Below are 20,165 nucleotides of genomic sequence, written 5' to 3' on the forward strand. Positions count from 1 at the left end.
TCCTCTTCTTCTTCTTTTTTATTTCCTCTTTACTCTTTCCTTTGCCTCTCCACATCGATTTCCATTCTCCCAGAGCAGCTGCGACAATAAAAATGTTCTCTCCTCTGTATTCACGAATGATCTTCACAAAGGGGATTGTGGGCATTCGCTCCCTCTCCATGGTGCACATATAGTGCCACTTCCCATGTTTGTGTTATGTTATCACGCAGTGAGCTTGCCTACATTCCGTCCCCTTGTATTAACAATAGTGACGGTTTCAGCTGCCTCGTTTCTGCCTTGTCACACGAGTGTTACTGTGCTTACCCTCCTGGTAACGGAGATTAAACCTTCTCAACACTCGACTATTCCATGCGTCTGGTGGTCGGTTTTCAATCACATGACCCATTGTGCCCCCAACAGTCAAGTTGTCCCGAATTCAAACGACATCGAAAAGTGTGATATTGATTTTGGACTTTGAAGCGCGATTGGATGAGCTGGCAGCGTGTTTTGCAATGATCAAGCTCTACATGAAAAGTCCCAACATGTCGAGCACGCAGCAGCTACGATAAGCTGTTGAACACGCCAACCGCCCGGTTTCCTGCACTATCTTTGAGAAATAGGTATTGCTGCCGCTGTATGTGAGGGTTGTTGTTTCCTATGATGTTAGTGTGCGGATATCTCTTTGGGATAATTAACATCCTTGCCCCCCTGTTGTTTTCCTGCTGTCATAGAAAAGGATTAGCTGCAGGTTAATAAGAAAAATGAAGTTCACAGCAATGGATGCAAAGCATGAGGCAGAGCTTCTGAAAGCAAAATCATCGATTCAACAACTCATCATCCATCGGCGTCAGAACCACGGGGGAGAGCAGCTATTTACAAAGCCCCCCATCACCTTTTCCCCTTTCTCACCAGACCGAAGAAAGAAAAACTCCCCCTTTCCCCACGCACTCTCCTCTCCGCACCCTCAGAGCCACAACCGCTTAGTTGCTGCCAAACTCGACATCAGAGCTGGGCTGGCCAATGCCGACAACATCGCCGCCGCCGACGCTGCCGTTGCCTGAGCCAGGCGTGCAAGGCCTCCAGGCAACGTGGAGCTGCTGGGTGAAGGCGACGGTGGCGTCGTCGTTGGACAGCTCGCCGCTGGCCTTGGAGTCGGTGCTCGTGAGCGAGATGCGGTTGTTGATGTTGAGGATGCCGTTGGTGCCGCAGGGGGACCAGACGGTCGCCGTCGTCTCGACCTGGTCCGTCTTGGTGTAGACCTCGCCGAGGGCGAGCTTCTCGGTGCCCTTGATCGAGTAACGGGTCGTGGACTAGAGAAGAGAGAAGAGTCTGTCAGTATAAGGTGTCCCCCAAGGGAAAGAGGTGGGAGCTGTTGACGTACCGTCTTGGAGGCATCCTGAGAGAAGAAGTAGGTGGTCAGGAAAGTGCCAGTGACACCGGGGTCAAGGCGAGCAAAGCCGTGGTAGGTGGCGTCGACGACGGCATACTGGAAGCCACCGGGGTACCTGAGGTTCAGGTGGAGAGCGCAGTTCTTGGACTTGTCCGAGGGACTGGTGCCGGGGCCAATGTAGGTCTGGAACTTGTCGAAGCCGTAGGTGATGACCTTGGATTTGTTAGCACCATGAGAACCGGGATGGGAAGACACTGGGCACGTACAGTCTTGTCCTGGGAGGTGGTGGTGGAGACGGAGCCCTGAGGACAGCCGTTGCCAGAGTAGCTGGTGTCGACGATGGTGATCTGGGCCGGGTCGGGCTTGCTGGCTTGGGGAAGAGGGTTGGCGGCGGCCAGGACCGGGAGGAGGAGAGCGGCGACTTTGGCGTGCATTTTGATGGTTTTGGTGATGGAGATGCTGAAGAGCGAACTCTGTGGTTTGAACTGTGGATCAGAAGATGAGAGGAGTGCTGGTCGATGATGGTTCTCAATGGAGGGAGATCTACCCAGGCTTTATACTCGATTCCTCAGTGACCAGAATTCGATATCAATATCCAACGCCTAGCGTTCCCGGTCCAAGGTCTTTCTGGGCTGTGTGTATCTGGCCACTTCGTCTCCTCCCGAGGTTGTTGTCACCATGGCGGTACGAGCCATCACAACCTCATTTCCGGCTAGCTTGTGTTATTATTAGCTCCGTTATACCCTTGAGTGTATTGGAGAGACATTTCCTGGGGGACTGGACTGGTCCTGCCTGCACTCTTTGCGTCTGGCCGCAGAAGTGCTATATTGCGTAGGATCGGTCTAGCTGGTGTGACAATGCTCTAGGCAAGCAAACGAATGGCAAATACGAGATGATTCCCACGAGCTGTCGCCGGGACGGAGTGCTCATGATGGTGTCTAGCCATGTCAGGAACAGTGGAGTCGCCGTGATGCGTCCAACGGCGCGGGCAAACGCTAAGGCGGATGGAATTCTTAGAGTGGGAATACGAAAAGCTTCGATGGGAAGGTTAATTGCGTTTCCCCCACAAAGAGCCTCTCGACAGGCCTCTGGGTCTTCTAGAAGGCCAAAAATAACAATCGACTTTTACGATCAGGCCGTAACCGAGTGAAATATATTGGGTCAGGTGACAGGTGGCAACAAAAGGTCAATGGTAGCTGGATACCAAAGGCCCGACTGGGCTGAGCACCATGGCCGTCTTAGGGACCCAACATCCGGAATCTCGTGCTGACAGAACAGGTCTCGACCCAGCGTGGTTGTAATTTATGTGACAATTTTGGCATTTTGCCACGGTCGGTTTATTTACTCGGCTTTGGGTAATATCGATCTGACGAGGTGGGCGCGCTGGTTCCGATGAGCTGCAGGGATCGACCAGGCCACATACTGGCATTCATTTCTCCTTTGGGACCTAGCGCAACAGCATAAAGTAACGACACTTCACTGGCCTCGTCTCTCGCTCAATCTCTGCACATATGAATGTACATTAAACGACCCGCTGGATGCCTCACATTTCGCCTCAAGCCTGGGAATTGAAGCTGTTGACAATCTGGATAATTGGCATTACGGCGTAAGCGCGCTCCAGGCTCCAGGTTGTCTCTCAAGCCGCGGTCAGTTTGCTGCTGGAGACGACCTGCTCACGCTGTCACTTCTGTCCCGCTATCAATTCTCGTTGCTGGAACTGCAAATTGGATGACACGGGATGCTCCTTGGACAGAGGCCAGCCAGACATCGTATTGCCAAGGAATGAACAGACGTGACTGACCAGGTCCTTGAAGACGGGATTTGAAACGGCTATGGGACGCCACCGTTTGAGGTATGGTGGCATTATCGGATGACATTGCCTCGAAGATATCACAATCGGTTGTGAAGAGCAGATGCATTTGGGATGTAGTAGGCTGTACGGTGTCCCAACCATCGAAGTGCCAGCAGCGGTGCAGTGCACTCGGTTATGACTTGCGAGTAATCGTGAGTACCACGGGAATGATGTTAATGCCGTGGGCACTGAGATCGGTTGAGGTCCCGGTAGCTATTTTGAGATGCTGCTATTTCATTAACAACCGTTGCACTGGGGAGACGTGAATATAAACCTCGTGAGCGCTCATAGTGCAACACATGGAGGAGCATGCACTCTTCCACTATTTTTGGCCCACATCTCCACCGCGAGTATTGATGCAGCGAGATCCATCAGGATGCATTACCTGATTTGACCATCGTTGCATTCTTGGGACCGGGAACTCCGTCATGTGGAAACTACGAGAGTGATATGGGTTGGTTCCTGAAGAGATTTGAACTTCTCTGCATATCGCCTTTTGCGAACGGGTTCAATAGCCACATCGTTTCGTCAAGCCTTATGGTGGCCGGAGATTCTCTAGTAGAGGTCAGATGCCTTTACGCAGCTTCCCCAGGTGCACGCACATGTTGGCACATTGCAAGTGCTGACACTACCAAGGTGGATCCATAAGCACATCCCTCCCTTATTCCATGCATGGGTAAGGCATAAGACGTGGTCAGGTACTTCGATGCGAGCGTACGAGTCGGAGGAACTAGGTCCACCAATCCATTGACAAGTGTAGCCAGATCGTGGAGCATTGATTCCACTAGGGCCGGCTTCCCACCCTGCGGTCTCCCTCCTGGACGCAGTTGGTCACTGACTGACCCATCCTCGCATGCGGAACTGTCCCCTAGCCGTAACTCCACCTGCACAAGGCTGCAAACGGTGCCTAGCCTGAGCCGAAAAGTAATAGAGACGGACACGAATCGTAGTTGATAGACCTAAGAGACACAGCGAGGCCAAGCGATGTGGTTGTCCGCGAAGGCAGTTCCTGGAATCTGCCTTGTCCTCTGCAGATACCGGTACATAGCTAGAGCAGGCCTATGCAGTGTGCTTAAGCGGCGTCTGGGGAAAATCCTCGCTTGGGTGTTCCCGCGCTTGCATAGGGACCCGGCTGACGGAGGATACGAGCACATCAGCGGCTATGGAGCGTTGCCAGGAGATCGACCTGATCACGAGGCCCAAGCTTGTCTGAAATCAAAACGGACTGCGTTCGTAGGAGTGAAAGCCATTCAGCGCTGTGAGCGGCGTGCGTCTTCGCAAATGAGCTGTAACCGATGCTGCTCATGAGTAACCTCGACATGCGTCCCCATTTGGCTAGTTTCGTCTTGACTGGAGAAGATGTGCCGAAAGCCATACAGCGTTGCAGAAGTGGCCCAAATGAGGAAATACGTCCTGACGCGGGGAGCTCCTCTAGCTTCCCCTGGCAGTGGAGACAGTGGAAAGCAGGACGGGTTGGGATCATTTGACGCGTACCTCCTGCTGCCATTCTGCATATTTGTCTGTCCTGTCCGGATCATAGTCTTGGCTGTGACTACGCAGACCATTCGAGGCTCCTTCAATGTAGCCTGTGGGCCAGTGCTGGCATGTACACTAGATCCGTTGAGGTCACCAAAGACTTGTTCGTGTCGTGGCCGAGATCATAGTTGCTAAAACTCCTGCGACTTGTATCCACTGCTGGAAGTCTTCGTATGAATCCGTTTACTTTGTATTCAGGAATCCATGCATCGTTTCTTCCATTCGAGTAGCCGGCCGACTCAGGGGCCAGGACGAGCGAAGACACGAGAGCGACCCATTGAGGCTTCCTGTGAGTTGAGAATGTGTATCACTGTTCTGTTCCTCTTCCGATTCCATTTGACTTCGATTCCTGATGCTTGTACCAACGCCTTTCGCGAAGGTGACAGCCACTGACGGATTGCGTCTGTCTTTCAATGCCATTGCCCCAACATAGCTCTTCAAAGCGTTTGCCAACCGGCTTTATGGGTCTCTAGGGATGACTCTATAGTGTCGGCTGCGAGCTCCCCTCTTATCCCTTATGGTCTTTCACATCTTGATGGCAACCACATATGAAGCGGCCTGTGACGGGATACGAGTTGGGTGAACATGGGATGTTTGACTTAGTTGTGCTGAGGAGGCGGAGATATTGCTGGTTCTCAGACGGGGAGCCAACTTCATCCTGCAGAGGCCTGCTTCAATCTGAGGGGCGTAGTAACGTGTTCTATCACAATGGTGCACCATGAAGACGACGAAGTGAAGCTGGAGCAGGCGATGTCATCTTCGCAGCTTTTGCAGCTTTAGGTTTCATGCGTTCCATTTTGAGCCCATTTGAGCTTAGCGTAAATACATCACGTGAAAAATGCCTTCTCGCCCCAACCGAGTTTAGCCCTAACGCCTCCCCAGCCAGCCACACGGCAAAGCCGCAGGACAGATTCTATTAACCAGCTCGTGCGATTGCATTGTAACCGCCCCCTCAGCCTGTACCATATATACTCCGTACAACCCGCTCATTACAGTAGTCGCTTCCTCGATTCCTCTCACAGCAGCACAGGACCCAAGCTTACAGCCTGCTGTAGCTGTCCCTCCCCTGTCTTGTCTCTTCGTTCAAAGGGGCAGGTCACTCGGCCTTCGCAGCAATGGGTAACCGGGAACCGCCCGCGATAAGCCCCCAACGCAGGCACACCACGGAGTGATAGTCTTTGTATCCTTTGTGTCTTCTCCTGATCGACATGGACCCCGCAGCCACTGAGCTTCCCGAAGCAGGCAGACGGATGAAACAGGCTGTGGCGGGGCGTCATGAATTGACAAATAAACATCCAGCCAGCCGATCCCCAGACATGCGAAATAGATTAAACCTCTCCCATCCAGCTGGATAGCGCCCATGGACCTGCCCTTCGCGCGGCAGTATCCCCGTACGCGAATCGGGCAACCACATCATGAATGGCAGGTGCAATAAAGCAGGTATCCGCGGTGCTATGGCTGTTGGACGACTCCATGGCTGGTGTTTGCTCCCACATCGAATGGCATAAATAAGGCGGACGGGTGCACATCATCATCGATCTGCTCCTCTCTGCCCCTCTTCTCTCGTTTATTACTTTGCTTCTATCATTATATCATATCATGAAGGTAGCAGCAGCTTTGGGCCTTGCGTCACTGGGCTTCGCTTCCGCAGCCTCAGTCGCAACCCAAGTCGACTACACTGGCTGGAAAGTCTACCGTGTCAATGTCGGACACAACAATGCGCAGTTCAGCAAAGCGGTCCAGGATGTAGGAGTCGAGACATGGAAGGGCAAGGCCGAGAGCAGCGACGTCGTCGATGTCATGGTTGCGCCGACGCAAATCGACGCCTGGGAGAAGGCCGTCGCCGACTTTGAAGTCAAGGTCATGCACGACGACCTCGGCCAATCGATTGCCGCCGAAGGGGATTTCCCCGTCTATATCTGTACATTGATTTCACTTTGTCTGTTCAAGATCCATCTCAAGCAAGAGCCAAGCTAACAAGTCCGTTCCATCTCCAGCAGCCGCTACCGCGGAGGACCGCGATTCCACTCATTTAGCAGCACCAGATGCCACCTGGTTCAACGCCTACCACCCGATAGCCGACCACCTGCAATTCCTCTCCGACCTGGCCGCCGCCTTCCCATCCAACGCCCAAACCTTTGTAGCCGGCAAATCCCACGAAGGCCGCGACATCAAGGGCATCCACATCTATGGCAGCTCGGGACCCAACTCCAAGCCCGGCATCGTCTGGCACGGCACCGTGCACGCCCGCGAATGGATCACCACCATGGTCGTCGAGTACGCCGCGTACCAACTCCTGACGTCCAAGGTCCCGACCACGCAAGCCTTCAAGGACAAGTACGACTTCTACATCATCCCCATCGTCAACCCGGACGGCTTCGCCTTCTCCCAATCCTCCGACCGCATGTGGCGCAAGAACCGTCAGTCAACGCCTTCGGCCTCGTGCGTCGGGCGCGACATCAACCGCAACTGGCCCAACCAGTGGGACCAGCGCGGCGGAGCTAGCACCTCGCCCTGCGCGCAAGACTACAAGGGCCCCTCCGCAGGCGACGGCACCGAGACCAAAGTCCTCAAGAGCCACCTCGACGGCGTGGCCGCTGGCAAAGGCGTCCAGCTGTACATGGACATCCACTCGTACTCGCAGCTCTGGATGTACCCCTACGGCTACACGTGCAGCGGCGTGGTGCCCGACGCAGCGAAATACGAGACCATCTCCAAGGGCGCCGTGGCGGCCATCAAGGCCGTGCATGGCACCGATTTCACCGCGGGGCCCATCTGCCAGACCATCTACCAGGTCACGGGCGACAGCGTGGATTACGCCTACGAGAAGGCCAACGCGACCTACTCTATGACGGTCGAGTTGCGGGATACGGGCCGCTATGGGTTTGTGTTGCCGCCGGAGCAGATCAAGCCGAGTGGGGAGGAGATGTGGGCGGGGTTGAAGTATGTGCTGGAGAATATGTGAATATGTAAAAGGAGAATTCGGAAAGAAAGCAAAGGGAAGGAGGGAGGGTAGTACGGCTAGTCGGCTTCGTTCGATAGCCAATGAACATGAAGATTCATTCATATACATATGTACACTCTCAGGCTGGTTCTTTGAACATTTGCTTTTGGAATACTTCTAGTTTCACTAATGTTTATAGCACAACTATGACCAGCACAGCAGTGAGCAGCGGTCCTCGATAACCGACTCACACTCTGGGCATACATATAATAACGGTTCTTATCCAATCCCATTCGCTATCTTCCAGCGTCCCAAAGGTTTCATTCAATGCCAAAAAACCCCAACGCCATCGCTATGCAAATCGAAAGAAAGCCAACCATCCAATACCAGAAAACCTTACTCATCCCTACACCCCCAATCCCACCAGCACAACGACCGCCACCACCACGGCGACCAGACTCCCCTTCCCCTTCACCACACTCCCCTCCACCCCAGACGTACTCCCCATCACGACCTTATCCGTCAGCGTCCTCCTGCCCACCACACTCCCTTGCACCCCATTCACCGCATCCACACTCGCAACCGCAGGCCCCACGTTGAAGAAATCCACAATGACAAACGTCGGCGGCCGACCCCCCTGCTGCGTCGCGCAATTGCGGAGCTGCGTACCCAACGCCCCGCGGCCCGACTGGGCGTTGGTGACGTTGACATTCTCCTCGTCTGGGGTCTGGATGCCGAAGATTTGGGCTTGGTACAGGAAGTGGTTCATTAGAAACATGCGGCCTGTAGCGAGTGCTTGCTCCGGGGTACCCAGGCCGCTTGGTCGGTTGGGCGTGCACGAGAAGTCGGTCGGGGATTCGTTTTCAAAGTTGTTTTCGAAGACGAAGGAGAATTCGTCGAGGAGGTAGGGGAATTGCGGGGATGGGGTGATGGAGGCGACGAAGGTGATGAGGCGCTTGTTGGCTTGGATGAGGGCGTTCAGGGTGGGCCACACGCCGTTGCTGGGAGGAGAGGAGGTGGGCGTGTAGGCGTACTTGTCGATGCCGGAGAGTTGGAAGAGGGGACCGAGGTCTTGCGGGGTGGCGTCATCAGAGTTGACGAGGACGAGGGTCACGACGTCGTTTGGGTTGCTGTCCATCCAGGTTTTGATCTTGGAGAGCCAGTCTTGCAGGGTGCCGGCGTCGAGGAGATCGCAGCTGCTGTGGCAGAGATGCCATGCTTGGTTGCCTTCGGTGTTGTTGAGTTTGTGGACTTGGGCGGTGAGGAGGCGGACGCCCGCTTCGAGTTGGGTGATGGTGTCGAAGTATTGGTTGCCCGAGGTGGAGAAGGAGGTGGACTCGTCGCGGAGGAAGGGCGAGTTGTGAGCTCCTAGGTGGGTGATGTTGCTGTAGGGTCGGTTGCAGAGTTGGGGAGAGTTGTTGCAGGCTACCTGGGCGGTGACGGTGGAGTAGAGGAAGGGAAGGAGGAAGGTCGCCTGTAGGGGCGTTTTCCAATACATGCTTGATGGTGTAGAGGCTCAGTGGTGATGCGGTAGAGTTGCTTCCGGATGCAAATGCTTTTTAGCTCGGACAAATGAGGATTGAGAGTTTGGTGAATACGACTAGACAAATGATTATGAAAGTTTTGCCAAGACGACTGTGATGTAACGATTGAATCAGCTGGAAAAAAAAGACTGTTTCAGCTTCGAAAAGTTCGAAAGAAAGGCGGGATATCGAGAGAATCGAGAAAGGGAGTGAATGAAAGAATAGACACAAGAAGATCAAAGAACCGCAACTCGCAGAGTCGGCAAGCCTACGCAATCACGCCGCACGCACGAGGACGAGCGGCGAACAAAAAGCCGTTGACGTGCATTATGATTGGCACCTACGCAGAGTGGAGCGGCTTCTCCATTCTCCAGCTTCCAAGCACAGCCCCGAGACGCGAAAAGGTTTCAGGCCTCGTCATCTCTGGGCCAGTGCCGCTTGCCGATACGCTCCGAGGCCAATAACTATCCAGGCTCTATTATTAGCCGCGAACTCGATCCGCACAAGTAAGTATGAAGAACTCGATGTTTGGAGAGCTTGCCACTGGTGCCACTGTGATGCTGGGAGGCTGTGAGGCTCGGAGGGAAGTTGTGGCACGGATGGAGTTTTGAGAAAGTGGCTTGGCGGAGTTGGCGGCTTGGCGTCGGGTCGGGTGTTGTCGCTGTGAAGACTAACATTATCTGCAGAAGTCACAAAGTCACAATTCGAGAGCATTATCAGTGACAGTTCGAAGATGTTGCGCATAATACAGTAAAACCCAGCACTCAGTAGAAGCCATATCGGTTGTATCCACCACTGGTGACGTTCACCCAACGCAACGCGTGCACTTCGCATCCAGTTATGCCATCCCCATCATCCTCTTCAATCACCCTACGCTCGCCATCCAGCTCCAGCTCCAGCTCCGCCTCCACGGCTCCTTCACCCATTCCACCACCGTCCCTCAGCTGGCTCGAAGGGACATGGAACGTCACACACTCCACACTTCCCATGTGGAAGAAGAACCGCAACGTACAGATCACCTACAGGCGCATCGCTAACACCTCCCCACCCCAACTGGACGACACAGTCACCTACCAAGCCCTGGGGGGTTCCTCGAACATAAAAACCGTGCACGGCGTGGACAAACCCTTTCATGTCCCGGATATCACCACGCCACCGAGCACCGGTACTCACGACGACGGCGATCCCAAAGCCAGTCTGGGGTACCGCTGGCGCGGCAAGGGCTGGTTGGTCATTGCGAGTTCGCAGTGGGAGATCCTAGGTTACGGCGAGGAGAAGGCGGCAGATTGCGTCGAGGGTGGTAATCAGTGGGTAGTGACGCATTTCGCCAAGACGCTCTTCACGCCGGCAGGCCTGGATATCTACTCTCGAAAGGGGCAATTGTCACCCGAGACGATTGAGGGGATCAAGGCGGCTTTGGAGGGGTTGGGTGGTGAGGTCGCTGCGTTGGCGGGCAAGATGTTTGCCGTTGCTTTCGATGGGGAGGGAGAGGGCTAGTCGTTGAGGATACTCACGCTTGGTGTTGAACACCACCCGAGTCTTGCGGGCGAAGCTTCATCACTGGGAACTGGTCCTGGTACCGTAAGATACCCATCACCTTGTCGTTTCTGCCATTTCTCTGATGTGGAGGAAAACAGCAATATGTGGCACTTCACACACGACGCAGAAGCATTCGTGCTGAACTCCAAAATGAGAAGGGAAAGAAGAGAAAGAAAGCTTGAACAAGCAGAAAAGACAGGACTGAGCAAGCAAAGATTCGCAAGCAGTATGGTGAAGAATAAGAAAAATGTATTCCCAACCGGCGTCCAGGCACGAAGCAACGGACCCACTTTTCCTCCTCGGCCATGCATCTTGGATCTGAAGTCCAGCTTTCCTGCGAGATACATACATGTCATGCACCGACTGTGCTGCAATCATTCAAGCTACCTACCGATACTCCAGTAAGGGTAGTTTATGTTGCTACTCTGAAAAGAAGATTCCAGTTCCGATTTGGGAAGCCGAGTACCCACCATGTTCACACGTAGCATGCGGACTCACCGCCCCTTCGACTGACGATTAAAGTCTAGTTCCTCCAACACAACACATGGCAGCACTACACGAGCCCGACTACTTGGTTCTGTATTCACTTGTCACGGTGTGCAGCTGTTCCTTTTCCGTATATTTTTGTATTCAACTTGGCCATGCCATTTCGTTCCCTTCGTCCCCATTTCTTTCTTTTCTCTACCTTACCGTCACCATCTCATTAATTCTGCCCTTGACGTTACTCTCATTCATCCCGTCCACAATCCCCAGAATTCCCACAATGCCACCACCCACACCAACAACCCACCTCCTCACCACCCACCCCTACCCCTGGCCGCACGACGCCTCCCTCTCCCCGACCACCACCGCCCTCCTCCTCATCGACATGCAGCGCGACCTCCTCTCCTCCCAAGGCTACCTCTCCACCTCGGGCACCCTCCCGCCCGACACGCTGGCGCGCTTCCAGTCCCTCGTGCCCCGCCTCGTCAGCCTGCTGAGCACGTTCCGCCACGCGGGCTTCGGCGTGTGGCACACGCGGATGGGGTTCCGTGAGAGCGGCGGCAGCACCGCATGGGCCCGGGAGAGATACGTCTGGAGTCGCTGTACCAGCCATCGACAAGGCACCACCACCGGCAGAGACGCCAATACCAGTCCCATTTACAACGCAAACCCCGCCCGGGCAAACGGAGAAGAAGAACAAAGAGAAGGAGACGAAAAAGCAACACAGCCACAGAGACGGGGAGGCATAATAATAGGCGCCCAAGGACCCCTAGGCCCCTTCCTCGTCCGCGGCTCCCGCGGCCACGACCTCATCTCCGAGCTGCTGCCCCTGCCCCACGAACCCGTCGTCGATAAACCGGGCTACGGCGCCTTCACGTACACGGACCTCGAGGCCACGCTGCGCGCCCGGGGGCTTAGGAACCTGGTCGTGTGCGGCATCGCGCTCGAGGGGGCCGTCAGCAGTACGGTGCGGGAGGCGGCGGATCGCGGGTTCGATGTGCTGGTTGTGGAGGATGGGGTGGAGGGGTGGGTGGAGGGGGAGGGCAAGGCAGTGTGTTTGGCAGGGTTGACGAGGGGGATGGGCGGTGGTGCTGGGGGGTTTGGGGTTGTGGGAAGGTGTAGGGACGTGGTGAGCGGGGTGGAGAGTTGGATGGGGGTGGGTGAGGGGGATGGGGGTAGTGGAAGCATTGGAAGACCTTGAGTGATGGCTTCAGTAGGAATCTGGAATGGAATGGATTGTCCCAAGTATAGATTCGATAGCATCGTTAGCAAGGACTTTCACAGAATGCTCCACAGCTTCAGTCTCTCTATCCCACCAGTGACAGACAGAAGCCGAAGGTCGGCCGTATACGACACTCTCATGTAGACGTACCCGTATCAGGCTTCACTGGTTCGGGGACAACTGAGTTGAGTCTGCAACTTTGATTCTCAATGCATTCACACACCTCACGGCATACGCAAGACATGCAATGTAGCAAACGATATGTATTGACTACCGAATCACCCGCCGGAATACCCGCTCTCGCAGGCAGCATTCGCACCGAAATCATGAGATCATCAAAGCTCATGACATAAGACATGATCCGCATAACGCCAGCCCAGATTCTCCCTAATCCCAGCCATGAAGAAGAAACACAGACAACCAAGGTCAGCATGTCAGCAAGCCAGCCTAGTCAGCAAACGCTGCCGGAGGCTGATCACTGCAAGTCGCCATGCATGATGAGTTGCCGAGAGATGAACAGAAAGCCAGACACCAGCCGTCCGAGGTGCAGTGCAGTGCCGGACGGACGTAGCGATGGACGAGAACGCTTAACCACCGAAACCGTACAGGGTGCGGCCCTGGCGCTTGAGGGCATAGACGACGTCGAGGGAGGTGACGGTCTTGCGCTTGGCGTGCTCCGTGTAGGTGACGGCATCACGGATGACGCTCTCGAGGAAGGTCTTGAGGACACCGCGGGTCTCTTCGTAGATCACTGTGAAGAAGGGGGTTAGCGACGCGTTGAGAGGTAATGGTGCGACAGCGAGGAAGACATACTGGCAGAGATACGCTTGACACCACCACGACGAGCGAGACGACGGATGGCGGGCTTGGTGATGCCCTGGATGTTGTCGCGGAGGATCTTGCGATGACGCTTGGCGCCGCCCTTTCCGAGGCCCTTGCCACCTTTGCCGCCTGGAGGAAGACAATGTTAGTGAGGTGCATCAAAGAAGAGGAGGTGCAGCGACGACATGGCTGCGTTGTGCTGCTGTGCATAGTGCTGCAGCGGCGCCGTGGTGGTTGAGGGCGCGACGCGTGCCGCTAAACTCCAAGCGCGTGTGGTGGTGATGGTAATATCATAGATACAACACCACGCAGGGTGGCAACAGCAGCAACAACAGCGAACGCGATGCGATGCGCGGCAGCAGGGTGCAAATAAGATCATACTTACGTCCAGTCATGATGAATAAGTGTTAGAGCGGGTGGAGGTTGATGGAGTTGATGGAATAAAGGCAGAGAGCACGAGGCTGTGGATGGATAGAGATGCGGTCGCTGGGTGTGGAAACTTCGCGGGTTGGGGAGAGAAAAGCGAGAAAAGAAGAGCAAAGAGAAAGCGGAGGGCAAACGCCTTTATCTATGGGCGGCAGGTCACAAAAGAGCGCCTGAATCAACAGAGGGCGCTAAACCGAGTTGGGCAGGGGCAGCGGCGGATTCTGGCAACATCAACTTTTGGGCCGCCCCTCCTCCAAAAGTGATTTGGGCCTTGGCTGCTTTGAGGGTGCTGGAAAGCGCGCGGTGCAAAGTGTCGGTTTGTTCGCTGCAGAAATGGTGCTTTCCCCAGATCCCCTTTTGCCGCGGTCGGACGCTTAGTCAGCCAGCTTAGGAACACCAACAACACCACCAAACCTTCCACGACGCCGACCACCACACGACACCTCAGCTCCGGCATAGAGAGCCGAAGACATACGGATATTGCGTGGCATACGGAATACTTCTTGCCCTTCATTTATCTATTTTGGGAGTTTTATCCTGCATCCCCAGGGACCGTATGATAAAGATGCATCGGGGCATTGCACGCGACGCGTCTGTAGAAGCTTCGAATGTCCCTTACAGCAATCCTTTTGCGACATGCATAGCTCAGTTAGGCGGCAGATTCTACGAGTCACCATAAGGTGAGAAGCTACACATTAATGTGCATTCTGGCATTCCATGTACGTTCGCCGTCTTTCCGAGCGTTCTCCATCGACTCGGTGAAGCCAACCTTGGAAAGCGAGCTCACTACATGCACGAATGCTGACTTCTTCAGGCTGCCGTGAATTGTAGATATAGGCTACAGCACTCCTGATTAATTCAGTCCATGTACCACTGCGCGGGTCCCATTGAATTTGTCTTTTTGAAATTCACTACTCTGCGACCGAGTGACTACCCGTGGACCACCAGACAAGTGAACCAGGTCACGTGCCGATGACGCGGTCAGACTGGTGGTGAGACAAAGCGCCCCTCAGGCTAAGGACTCAGCCTCGCCCGAGGGATCCTCTCTTCCATCATTCAGCATTCTCTTCTCCTACACTGTCCTGGACAGCTTCACCCCATCTCTTATTTTCCTTACTCCGCCCAGTATGCTTGCAAAATTCGGCTTGGTTAGCTCGATGGCGCTGGTCGCCGTGGCCAACGCCATCCTCCTACCGCCTCAGATGGCTGACGACTTCCCGGGCATCGAATCGCTCGGAACACCAGCGCAGCTAGACCCCTACAGGCGCGATGTTTTGCTCGAGTGTCCCACATGCCCCAGGGCGACGGCGGAGGGTTCGTTCTACAAGCTCGCCTGGGCCGGGGACACTGGAAACTCTTTCGTACGTCAGCTCCGGAGCCCGCAAAGGTCCGTCGTACTAATGGATGCAGCTTCTCAGTTTCGAAGTCGGCCCTGATCGCAAGACCCTGCTCCTCGACGGCGTCCAGATATATCCGCGCTCGTTCGAGAGTGCTATGGGCCCTCCTCAGTTCTTCGACGTCACCCAATATGGCGCCAACGACCCGCTTCCCTTGGGCGTTACCGGCTATACCACCTTCTACCCTTCGGCTCCAGTACACAAGGACAGCGGCCTCGATCTGATTCCCGTCACCCTCATCATTGAACAGATTGGATACCAGCCCATGCGTGTTCCTCCGCTCACCATCTACCTCCTGCAGGACGCCGACGGACATGTCATGATTGCGTCGTTCAAGAGCGACGGCTCTGCTCAAGCACAAGAAGACTGCAAGGACTGGCTGTCCTGCAAGTTGGAGGCTCTAAAGGACAAGTTCCACAGCATGGCAAGCGCAATGAAACATGGGTGCCACAAGCTCAAGGGGGGTGCGGTGGGACAGGTCGCGAATGATGGAGACGAGCGGCACCATCACGGCGGCCACCACCATCCTGAAGGTGACCATCGTGACGGCAACCGCCCCCACCACCACCACGGCCACAAGCACCACGATCACAAGCAGCACAAGCACAAGGCTAACGCCTTCATGCGTATCGGAGCTCCCATGCTCCTGGGCGCCATGATTGTGTGGCTCCTGTGGGCTGTAGCCTGGAGCGTCTACTATGTTGTTGTGGGCGTCAATGAGATGTACCGTGGCCGCTCCTTTGTGTGGGTTCCCGAGGAGGGCGAGACCAACTACGCTGTGCTCCCTCAATGCGAGGCTCCTCCTGTTTATGAAGAGGTGGCTGAGAAGGAGGTGGTTGTGGAGGAGAAGAATTAGACTTGACAGTGCTGTCTCGCTTCGCAAAATCTACAGATTTCTGCATGCTGGTTCTGGTGTTGTGACGTGATGGGATTGCGGATAGTGCATCACATTCCTTTGTGGCGTTGTTTGGAGCTGGGTGTACCTGTAATCTACCAAACTAGTCACTATGACTTCGTTTTTTCTTTTCTCCCCTTCTTCGCCCTTGTCGTAATCCACACTCAATCCATCTCCGTCCCTCTCACAGTCTCGAGCCTCGTCCCTCCGCGTACGACATCCGTGACCCCTTGGACGGCATGTTTGCACCAGAACTGCAATTCATTCGGCGTAGCCAGCGCCTTTGCCATCTCCCTGTCATCGACGAGCCACTTCTCATCCAGCGTGCCGACAAACAGATCCATCGTCTCCTGACTCTCCCTCTCTTTCTGATCCCCTGCATCCTGCCGTCGATTCCTGAAAAGCAATGAACTCCCGCACCGGGAGCAGAACCCCCTCAATCCATTCTCCGAGCTGGCGTACTCGGTGTACGTGGTGTTTTTTCCCAGATGGCGTTCGGCGTCGAGAGGCCAGGGGGCGATTTGGCCGCTCGAGGGCCGCAGGACGAGGAAGATGGGGAGGAGCGAGGCCGTGTGTTTGCGGCACATGGTGCATTGGCAGGATTGGACGGTTGGGGGCCAGGGGGTGGAGTCGGAGGGGAAGGAGAGGGTGTAGGTGATGCTGCGGCAGAGGCAGGAGCCGGATATGTGGTTTGGGGGGGGCCGGGGAGGGGGTGTCATGGTGTTGGGATTGGAGGTTGGATGTTTGGAGATTGGATGTTTGGATGGAAGATGGGTGACCGTATACAGGAGTGTGGGAGGTGGGTCTATTTTGCTTTGCTGTGTATTTGGTATTTAGGGAGCAGGAGGGACGGATATCATATATATACAGGATGTCTGGAGATGTACGTCATGGCGACAAGGGAGCTGTGGTGTGCGCCCTATGCGTGTGTGATTGCGAGGAATACGGGGCAGGTGATGTTGATCTGGATCCCCGCCATCTGTACTGTGATAGACTATGGAGGGCTCGGGTAGTCTAGGTACCAGATATGGCAGTAGGCTGGAGACTGATTGATGGTGTAGGTAGGAATACGCTAAGGGATCTCGTATACCAGAGCTAGCCTACTGCTGTTGTAGGATTAGTACAGTAGATGCGGTCATTAGTTTTACATGGCCTCGCTCTAGATCTACGGGTATCGGAAAGGCCAGATAGTGAATCTCCAAACAACTTTCTTGACTCTTTGATCTAAAGTATGGAGGCACAGTCCAACATCAGCCTGGTTTCGGAGTCCACAAGGCGGTGCAGCCGTTTCAATTGATCCTCCCCCCTCGCCCCAATGAATGGCCACGTCGTCTTTGTCTTGCGGTAAAAAATCAGCATTTGACGGCCCCATTCATTCTCGAATTGTCGGCTTCTTTTACAAGTAATTCAGCAGGCGCTGCCGAAGCCATGACATGGTGGACGTCATTGTGCGGCATTGTGGGGTGAAGCATGGAGCAGCAGGAATTGCGAGACGCAGCAGGGGTGCCGCCGAACTCCCCAGAAATGGCGAAGAGACTCACCGGCCAGAGGAAATTCTGGCAGGCCAACGCCCGGCTGGAAAAGCAGAATAAAAGCCTTACGGCAGGTGTGCATGTTTCGAGATGGGGCAAGCAGTTGCCCCGCCCAAAGTGAGACGGCCTTTTCACAGACAATCGGATCATCTCGGTCTGCGGCAAGGCGTCCCCTCCCCGCCTCCAGCGAGCAAAGTAGTCTATGTATCAGAAAAGGCGGCGTGTCCTCGGTGCGCGGCGCAGTAAACCTGGTGAAGCTGTCCCTTTTTTCTCTGTCTGTACTGTGTAGAAAATTCGATTTCCGGGCCTCGCCCAATGTGCCTGACCCTGCCAGCGTCTGCTTCTGTCTGTCCAGGGAAGACGTCATCGCATCGCGGGTCGAAGCCACAGACGGGGGGTGTGTCTGCCCACCGCCCGCCCGACAACCTGCTGCACCCGTCTTCCATCAGCCCAGCAGCAGCACAAACCTCCCCCCAACAAGGCCAGCTCTCCTTAACTCGTCCACACAGCCTGCTTCACCCAGCCTTCTTCATCCTCAACTCCTCCCACTTCCTCCCGCCTGCTTCCTTCATCCCTCCCAGTTCCCCCAGCCTGAGCCTGCCCACTTGCCGGCTCACCTTCCCCGCTGCCTTGACACCTGATCCCCTCCCTCCTCATTTTTGCTGAGCAGCCATATCACCCTCTCCCATCGTCGCCATGTCGCGCCGCTACCCGACCGCTGAGCTGTACGAGGAGCGTCAGCGCGACTTCTACCGCGGCCGCGACCGTGTTGACCGCAGCTACGACGAACTCGACCTCGAACTCTCTCGCGGCACCAACCCCCGCAGGAGTGCCCCCGATTTCTTTCGTGACGATTATGGCCGTTCCAGCACCGCCGGCCAGCTCGTCGTGCGAAAGCGAGAGGAAGACATGTCGTCCACCAGGAGCTCGCGAGGCGGACGCCGCGAAGTCGAAGAGGATACCCTGGTGATTCGAGGAGGGCGAGGCGGCCCACCTTCGCCAGTGAGCGTAAGAGAGATCGACCGTGAAGATATCAAAATCCGCAGATCCGATGGGGAGCGTCGTCGTCCGAGAGACGTCGAGAGGGACGAGACCGACGTTACGATCCGCCATCGATCGCACTCACGCCCTAGGGTCGAGGTCCGAGATGTCGAGCGGGATGACATCACTTTCCGCCGCGGTGACGGCTCCAGACCGCGACGTCGCGAAGTCGACTTCGAGCGAGAGGAGGTCAAGTTCCGTGAACGCGAGCCTGCCAGGCGTGATGTCGACCACGAGGAATATGTGTTCCGCCACGAGCACAGAGATGATAGCCGTCATGGCCGCGACACCGAGTACCACAAGGACACATTTGTAGTGCGTGGGCGTGAGCGCAGCCTGCCTCCTCCTCGCTCGCGAGGAGACCTGGTTGCGAGGGAACGAGAGGAATTCGTCATTCGACGCCGTGAGCCTTCTCCTCCGCCAGCGCCGCGAGAAGTCATCAAGGACGAGATCATCATTAGACGCAAGGAGGAGCGTTCTCCGAGCCCAGAGCCGCTTCCTCCGCCTCCTCCGCCACCGCAACCAGAGATTCGACCTCCGATCATCCAAGAGATCATTACGCACCATCGTCACATTGATCACGGTAGGTGATTTGGCGCTATTCTAGGCATATTTAGTTCTGACAATTCCAAGGCGTCGAGCGAGCCAGATCGCCCACCCCTCCTCCACCCCCTCCAACCCCACCTCGCGATGAGAGTCTCGAAATCTCAATTCGCCGGAAAGAGTGAGTAACCACATATTCCAAGTCCGGTCAACGGCTCATATTCCAAGTCCGGTCAACGGCTAACAGCAACTGTAGGAGCCGAGGCGGACGTGGATTTGAAGAAGATATTCTTTTTGAGCGAGAGGAGAGGAAGTCCAGAGAGATGGATATATCACACACGAGAGCCCGCTCCTTGAGCGCCCCAAGGCGCCGCGCCACACCTTCGGTTGACTCCGACTTTGAGTCCGAGGCCGACTACTACAACCGCAAGGCCATGGAGCGAGCCTACCCTGGGGAAGGCTATAACGGAGCAACCAAGCACTGGACCATTGTCGACGTCCCTCCTGGGACAAGCCGTGTGCGGATGGACGGCATCGGAGGTGGTGCTCAAGAGATCACATGGCAGCGTTACAATGGTGTCCGCAGGTCCAAATTCATCAGTGGGGATGACGAGCGTGCCACCGACTATGGCCTGCCCTCGCCTCCTCCGAAGAAGAAAGATATGTGGACCGAGATCACCAAGGATCTGGTGGTCAAGGAGGCAATAGAGATCATGGGCTATGACTATGAGGAGACGGACTACTTCTTCTACGTCATGATGTATCTTCGCTATGTAAGTTGATCGCTTGCAGATTCAGGACTCATTGCTCACCGGTGGATAGGAGGATGTTCTGCAGCTCGTCGAGCTTTCCGACGACATCCGTCGGCGACGCAAGTCTCGCATCCGCGAGATTGAGTATGAGCGCGAGGAGATTCGCGCACCGAGACCGCCAAGCTACGATGAGCGGTTCTATGAGCGCGAATTCACGTACGACAGCAGCCGTCGCCGATATCGATGAGCGGTTGGCAGCCGGCGTTTCAGCGTGAGCTGGCGATGGGGA

At 55.4% G+C, this 20,165-nt stretch overlaps 11 protein-coding genes across 11 annotated transcripts; 5 read left to right on the top strand and 6 right to left on the bottom strand.

The window, feature by feature from the left end:
- Positions 1–959: 959 nt before the first annotated feature.
- Positions 960–1,803, bottom strand: EI97DRAFT_385884 (uncharacterized protein; the record flags this gene model as incomplete). The annotated part of the gene is made up of 3 exons (XM_033796041.1): positions 960–1,289; positions 1,361–1,582; positions 1,636–1,803. 3 exons carry the CDS (start codon positions 1,801–1,803, stop codon positions 960–962), a joined length of 720 nt encoding a protein of 239 aa, XP_033649894.1.
- A 3,413-nt stretch (positions 1,804–5,216) lies between these two features.
- On the bottom strand, positions 5,217–5,526 carry EI97DRAFT_212089 (uncharacterized protein). The gene has a single exon (XM_033793778.1). The coding sequence runs from the start codon at positions 5,475–5,477 to the stop codon at positions 5,283–5,285; it is 195 nt and encodes a 64-aa protein (XP_033649895.1). The 5' UTR covers positions 5,478–5,526; the 3' UTR covers positions 5,217–5,282.
- A 712-nt stretch (positions 5,527–6,238) lies between these two features.
- EI97DRAFT_212145 (uncharacterized protein) lies at positions 6,239–7,915 on the top strand. The gene is made up of 2 exons (XM_033793779.1): positions 6,239–6,678; positions 6,758–7,915. The coding sequence occupies exons 1-2, from the start codon at positions 6,357–6,359 to the stop codon at positions 7,720–7,722; spliced, it is 1,287 nt and encodes a 428-aa protein (XP_033649896.1). The 5' UTR covers positions 6,239–6,356; the 3' UTR covers positions 7,723–7,915.
- A 192-nt stretch (positions 7,916–8,107) lies between these two features.
- Positions 8,108–9,199, bottom strand: EI97DRAFT_426474 (uncharacterized protein; the record flags this gene model as incomplete). Its single annotated transcript, XM_033797192.1, has 1 exon — positions 8,108–9,199. The coding sequence occupies one exon, from the start codon at positions 9,197–9,199 to the stop codon at positions 8,108–8,110; it is 1,092 nt and encodes a 363-aa protein (XP_033649897.1).
- Positions 9,200–9,631: 432 nt separating this feature from the next.
- EI97DRAFT_212161 (uncharacterized protein) lies at positions 9,632–10,798 on the top strand. The gene has a single exon (XM_033793780.1). It carries the CDS (start codon positions 10,065–10,067, stop codon positions 10,719–10,721), a length of 657 nt encoding a protein of 218 aa, XP_033649898.1. The 5' UTR covers positions 9,632–10,064; the 3' UTR covers positions 10,722–10,798.
- A 770-nt stretch (positions 10,799–11,568) lies between these two features.
- On the top strand, positions 11,569–12,261 carry EI97DRAFT_350621 (Isochorismatase hydrolase; the record flags this gene model as incomplete). Its single annotated transcript, XM_033794833.1, has 2 exons — positions 11,569–11,835; positions 11,974–12,261. Coding segments are annotated over 2 exons (555 nt in total), but the record flags the coding sequence as incomplete, so codon positions are not given.
- Positions 12,262–12,750: 489 nt separating this feature from the next.
- On the bottom strand, positions 12,751–13,821 carry EI97DRAFT_436991 (histone-fold-containing protein). Its single transcript, XM_033799243.1, has 3 exons — positions 13,676–13,821; positions 13,282–13,419; positions 12,751–13,219 (listed from the first exon to the last, which is right to left on the bottom strand). Exons 1-3 carry the CDS (start codon positions 13,683–13,685, stop codon positions 13,056–13,058), a joined length of 312 nt encoding a protein of 103 aa, XP_033649900.1. The 5' UTR covers positions 13,686–13,821; the 3' UTR covers positions 12,751–13,055.
- Positions 13,822–14,843: 1,022 nt separating this feature from the next.
- EI97DRAFT_445820 (uncharacterized protein) lies at positions 14,844–15,969 on the top strand (the record flags this gene model as incomplete). Its single annotated transcript, XM_033799989.1, has 2 exons — positions 14,844–15,077; positions 15,127–15,969. The coding sequence occupies 2 exons, from the start codon at positions 14,844–14,846 to the stop codon at positions 15,967–15,969; spliced, it is 1,077 nt and encodes a 358-aa protein (XP_033649901.1).
- Positions 15,970–15,972: 3 nt separating this feature from the next.
- Positions 15,973–17,089, bottom strand: EI97DRAFT_212252 (uncharacterized protein). The gene has a single exon (XM_033793781.1). The coding sequence runs from the start codon at positions 16,725–16,727 to the stop codon at positions 16,173–16,175; it is 555 nt and encodes a 184-aa protein (XP_033649902.1). The 5' UTR covers positions 16,728–17,089; the 3' UTR covers positions 15,973–16,172.
- On the bottom strand, positions 16,951–18,071 carry EI97DRAFT_212371 (uncharacterized protein). The gene is made up of 2 exons (XM_033793782.1): positions 17,550–18,071; positions 16,951–17,346 (listed from the first exon to the last, which is right to left on the bottom strand). Exons 1-2 carry the CDS (start codon positions 17,905–17,907, stop codon positions 17,174–17,176), a joined length of 531 nt encoding a protein of 176 aa, XP_033649903.1. The 5' UTR covers positions 17,908–18,071; the 3' UTR covers positions 16,951–17,173.
- Positions 18,072–18,236: 165 nt separating this feature from the next.
- Positions 18,237–20,123, top strand: EI97DRAFT_462013 (uncharacterized protein; the record flags this gene model as incomplete). Its single annotated transcript, XM_033801238.1, has 4 exons — positions 18,237–19,164; positions 19,215–19,305; positions 19,381–19,897; positions 19,947–20,123. 4 exons carry the CDS (start codon positions 18,237–18,239, stop codon positions 20,121–20,123), a joined length of 1,713 nt encoding a protein of 570 aa, XP_033649904.1.
- Positions 20,124–20,165: the final 42 nt, after the last annotated feature.

Source organism: Westerdykella ornata (assembly GCF_010094085.1).
Source record: "Westerdykella ornata strain CBS 379.55 unplaced genomic scaffold EI97scaffold_39, whole genome shotgun sequence".
In the NCBI taxonomy this organism is placed as follows: domain Eukaryota; kingdom Fungi; phylum Ascomycota; class Dothideomycetes; order Pleosporales; family Sporormiaceae; genus Westerdykella; species Westerdykella ornata.

Coding starts and splice junctions, on each gene's coding strand:
- EI97DRAFT_212252 (XM_033793781.1), bottom strand. CDS start 16,727: ATGACACCCCCTCCCCGGCCCCCCCCAAACCACATATCCGGCTCCTGC.
- EI97DRAFT_212145 (XM_033793779.1), top strand. CDS start 6,357: ATGAAGGTAGCAGCAGCTTTGGGCCTTGCGTCACTGGGCTTCGCTTCC. Junction 6,679..6,757: donor GGATTTCCCCGTCTATATCT/GTACATTGATTT, acceptor CATCTCCAGCAG/CCGCTACCGCGGAGGACCGC.
- EI97DRAFT_212371 (XM_033793782.1), bottom strand. CDS start 17,907: ATGACGTCTTCCCTGGACAGACAGAAGCAGACGCTGGCAGGGTCAGGC. Junction 17,347..17,549: donor GCCAGAATTTCCTCTGGCCG/GTGAGTCTCTTC, acceptor TTTTACCGCAAG/ACAAAGACGACGTGGCCATT.
- EI97DRAFT_436991 (XM_033799243.1), bottom strand. Junction 13,220..13,281: donor TGTCAAGCGTATCTCTGCCA/GTATGTCTTCCT, acceptor CCTTCTTCACAG/TGATCTACGAAGAGACCCGC.
- EI97DRAFT_212089 (XM_033793778.1), bottom strand. CDS start 5,477: ATGGTGCACCATTGTGATAGAACACGTTACTACGCCCCTCAGATTGAA.
- EI97DRAFT_212161 (XM_033793780.1), top strand. CDS start 10,065: ATGCCATCCCCATCATCCTCTTCAATCACCCTACGCTCGCCATCCAGC.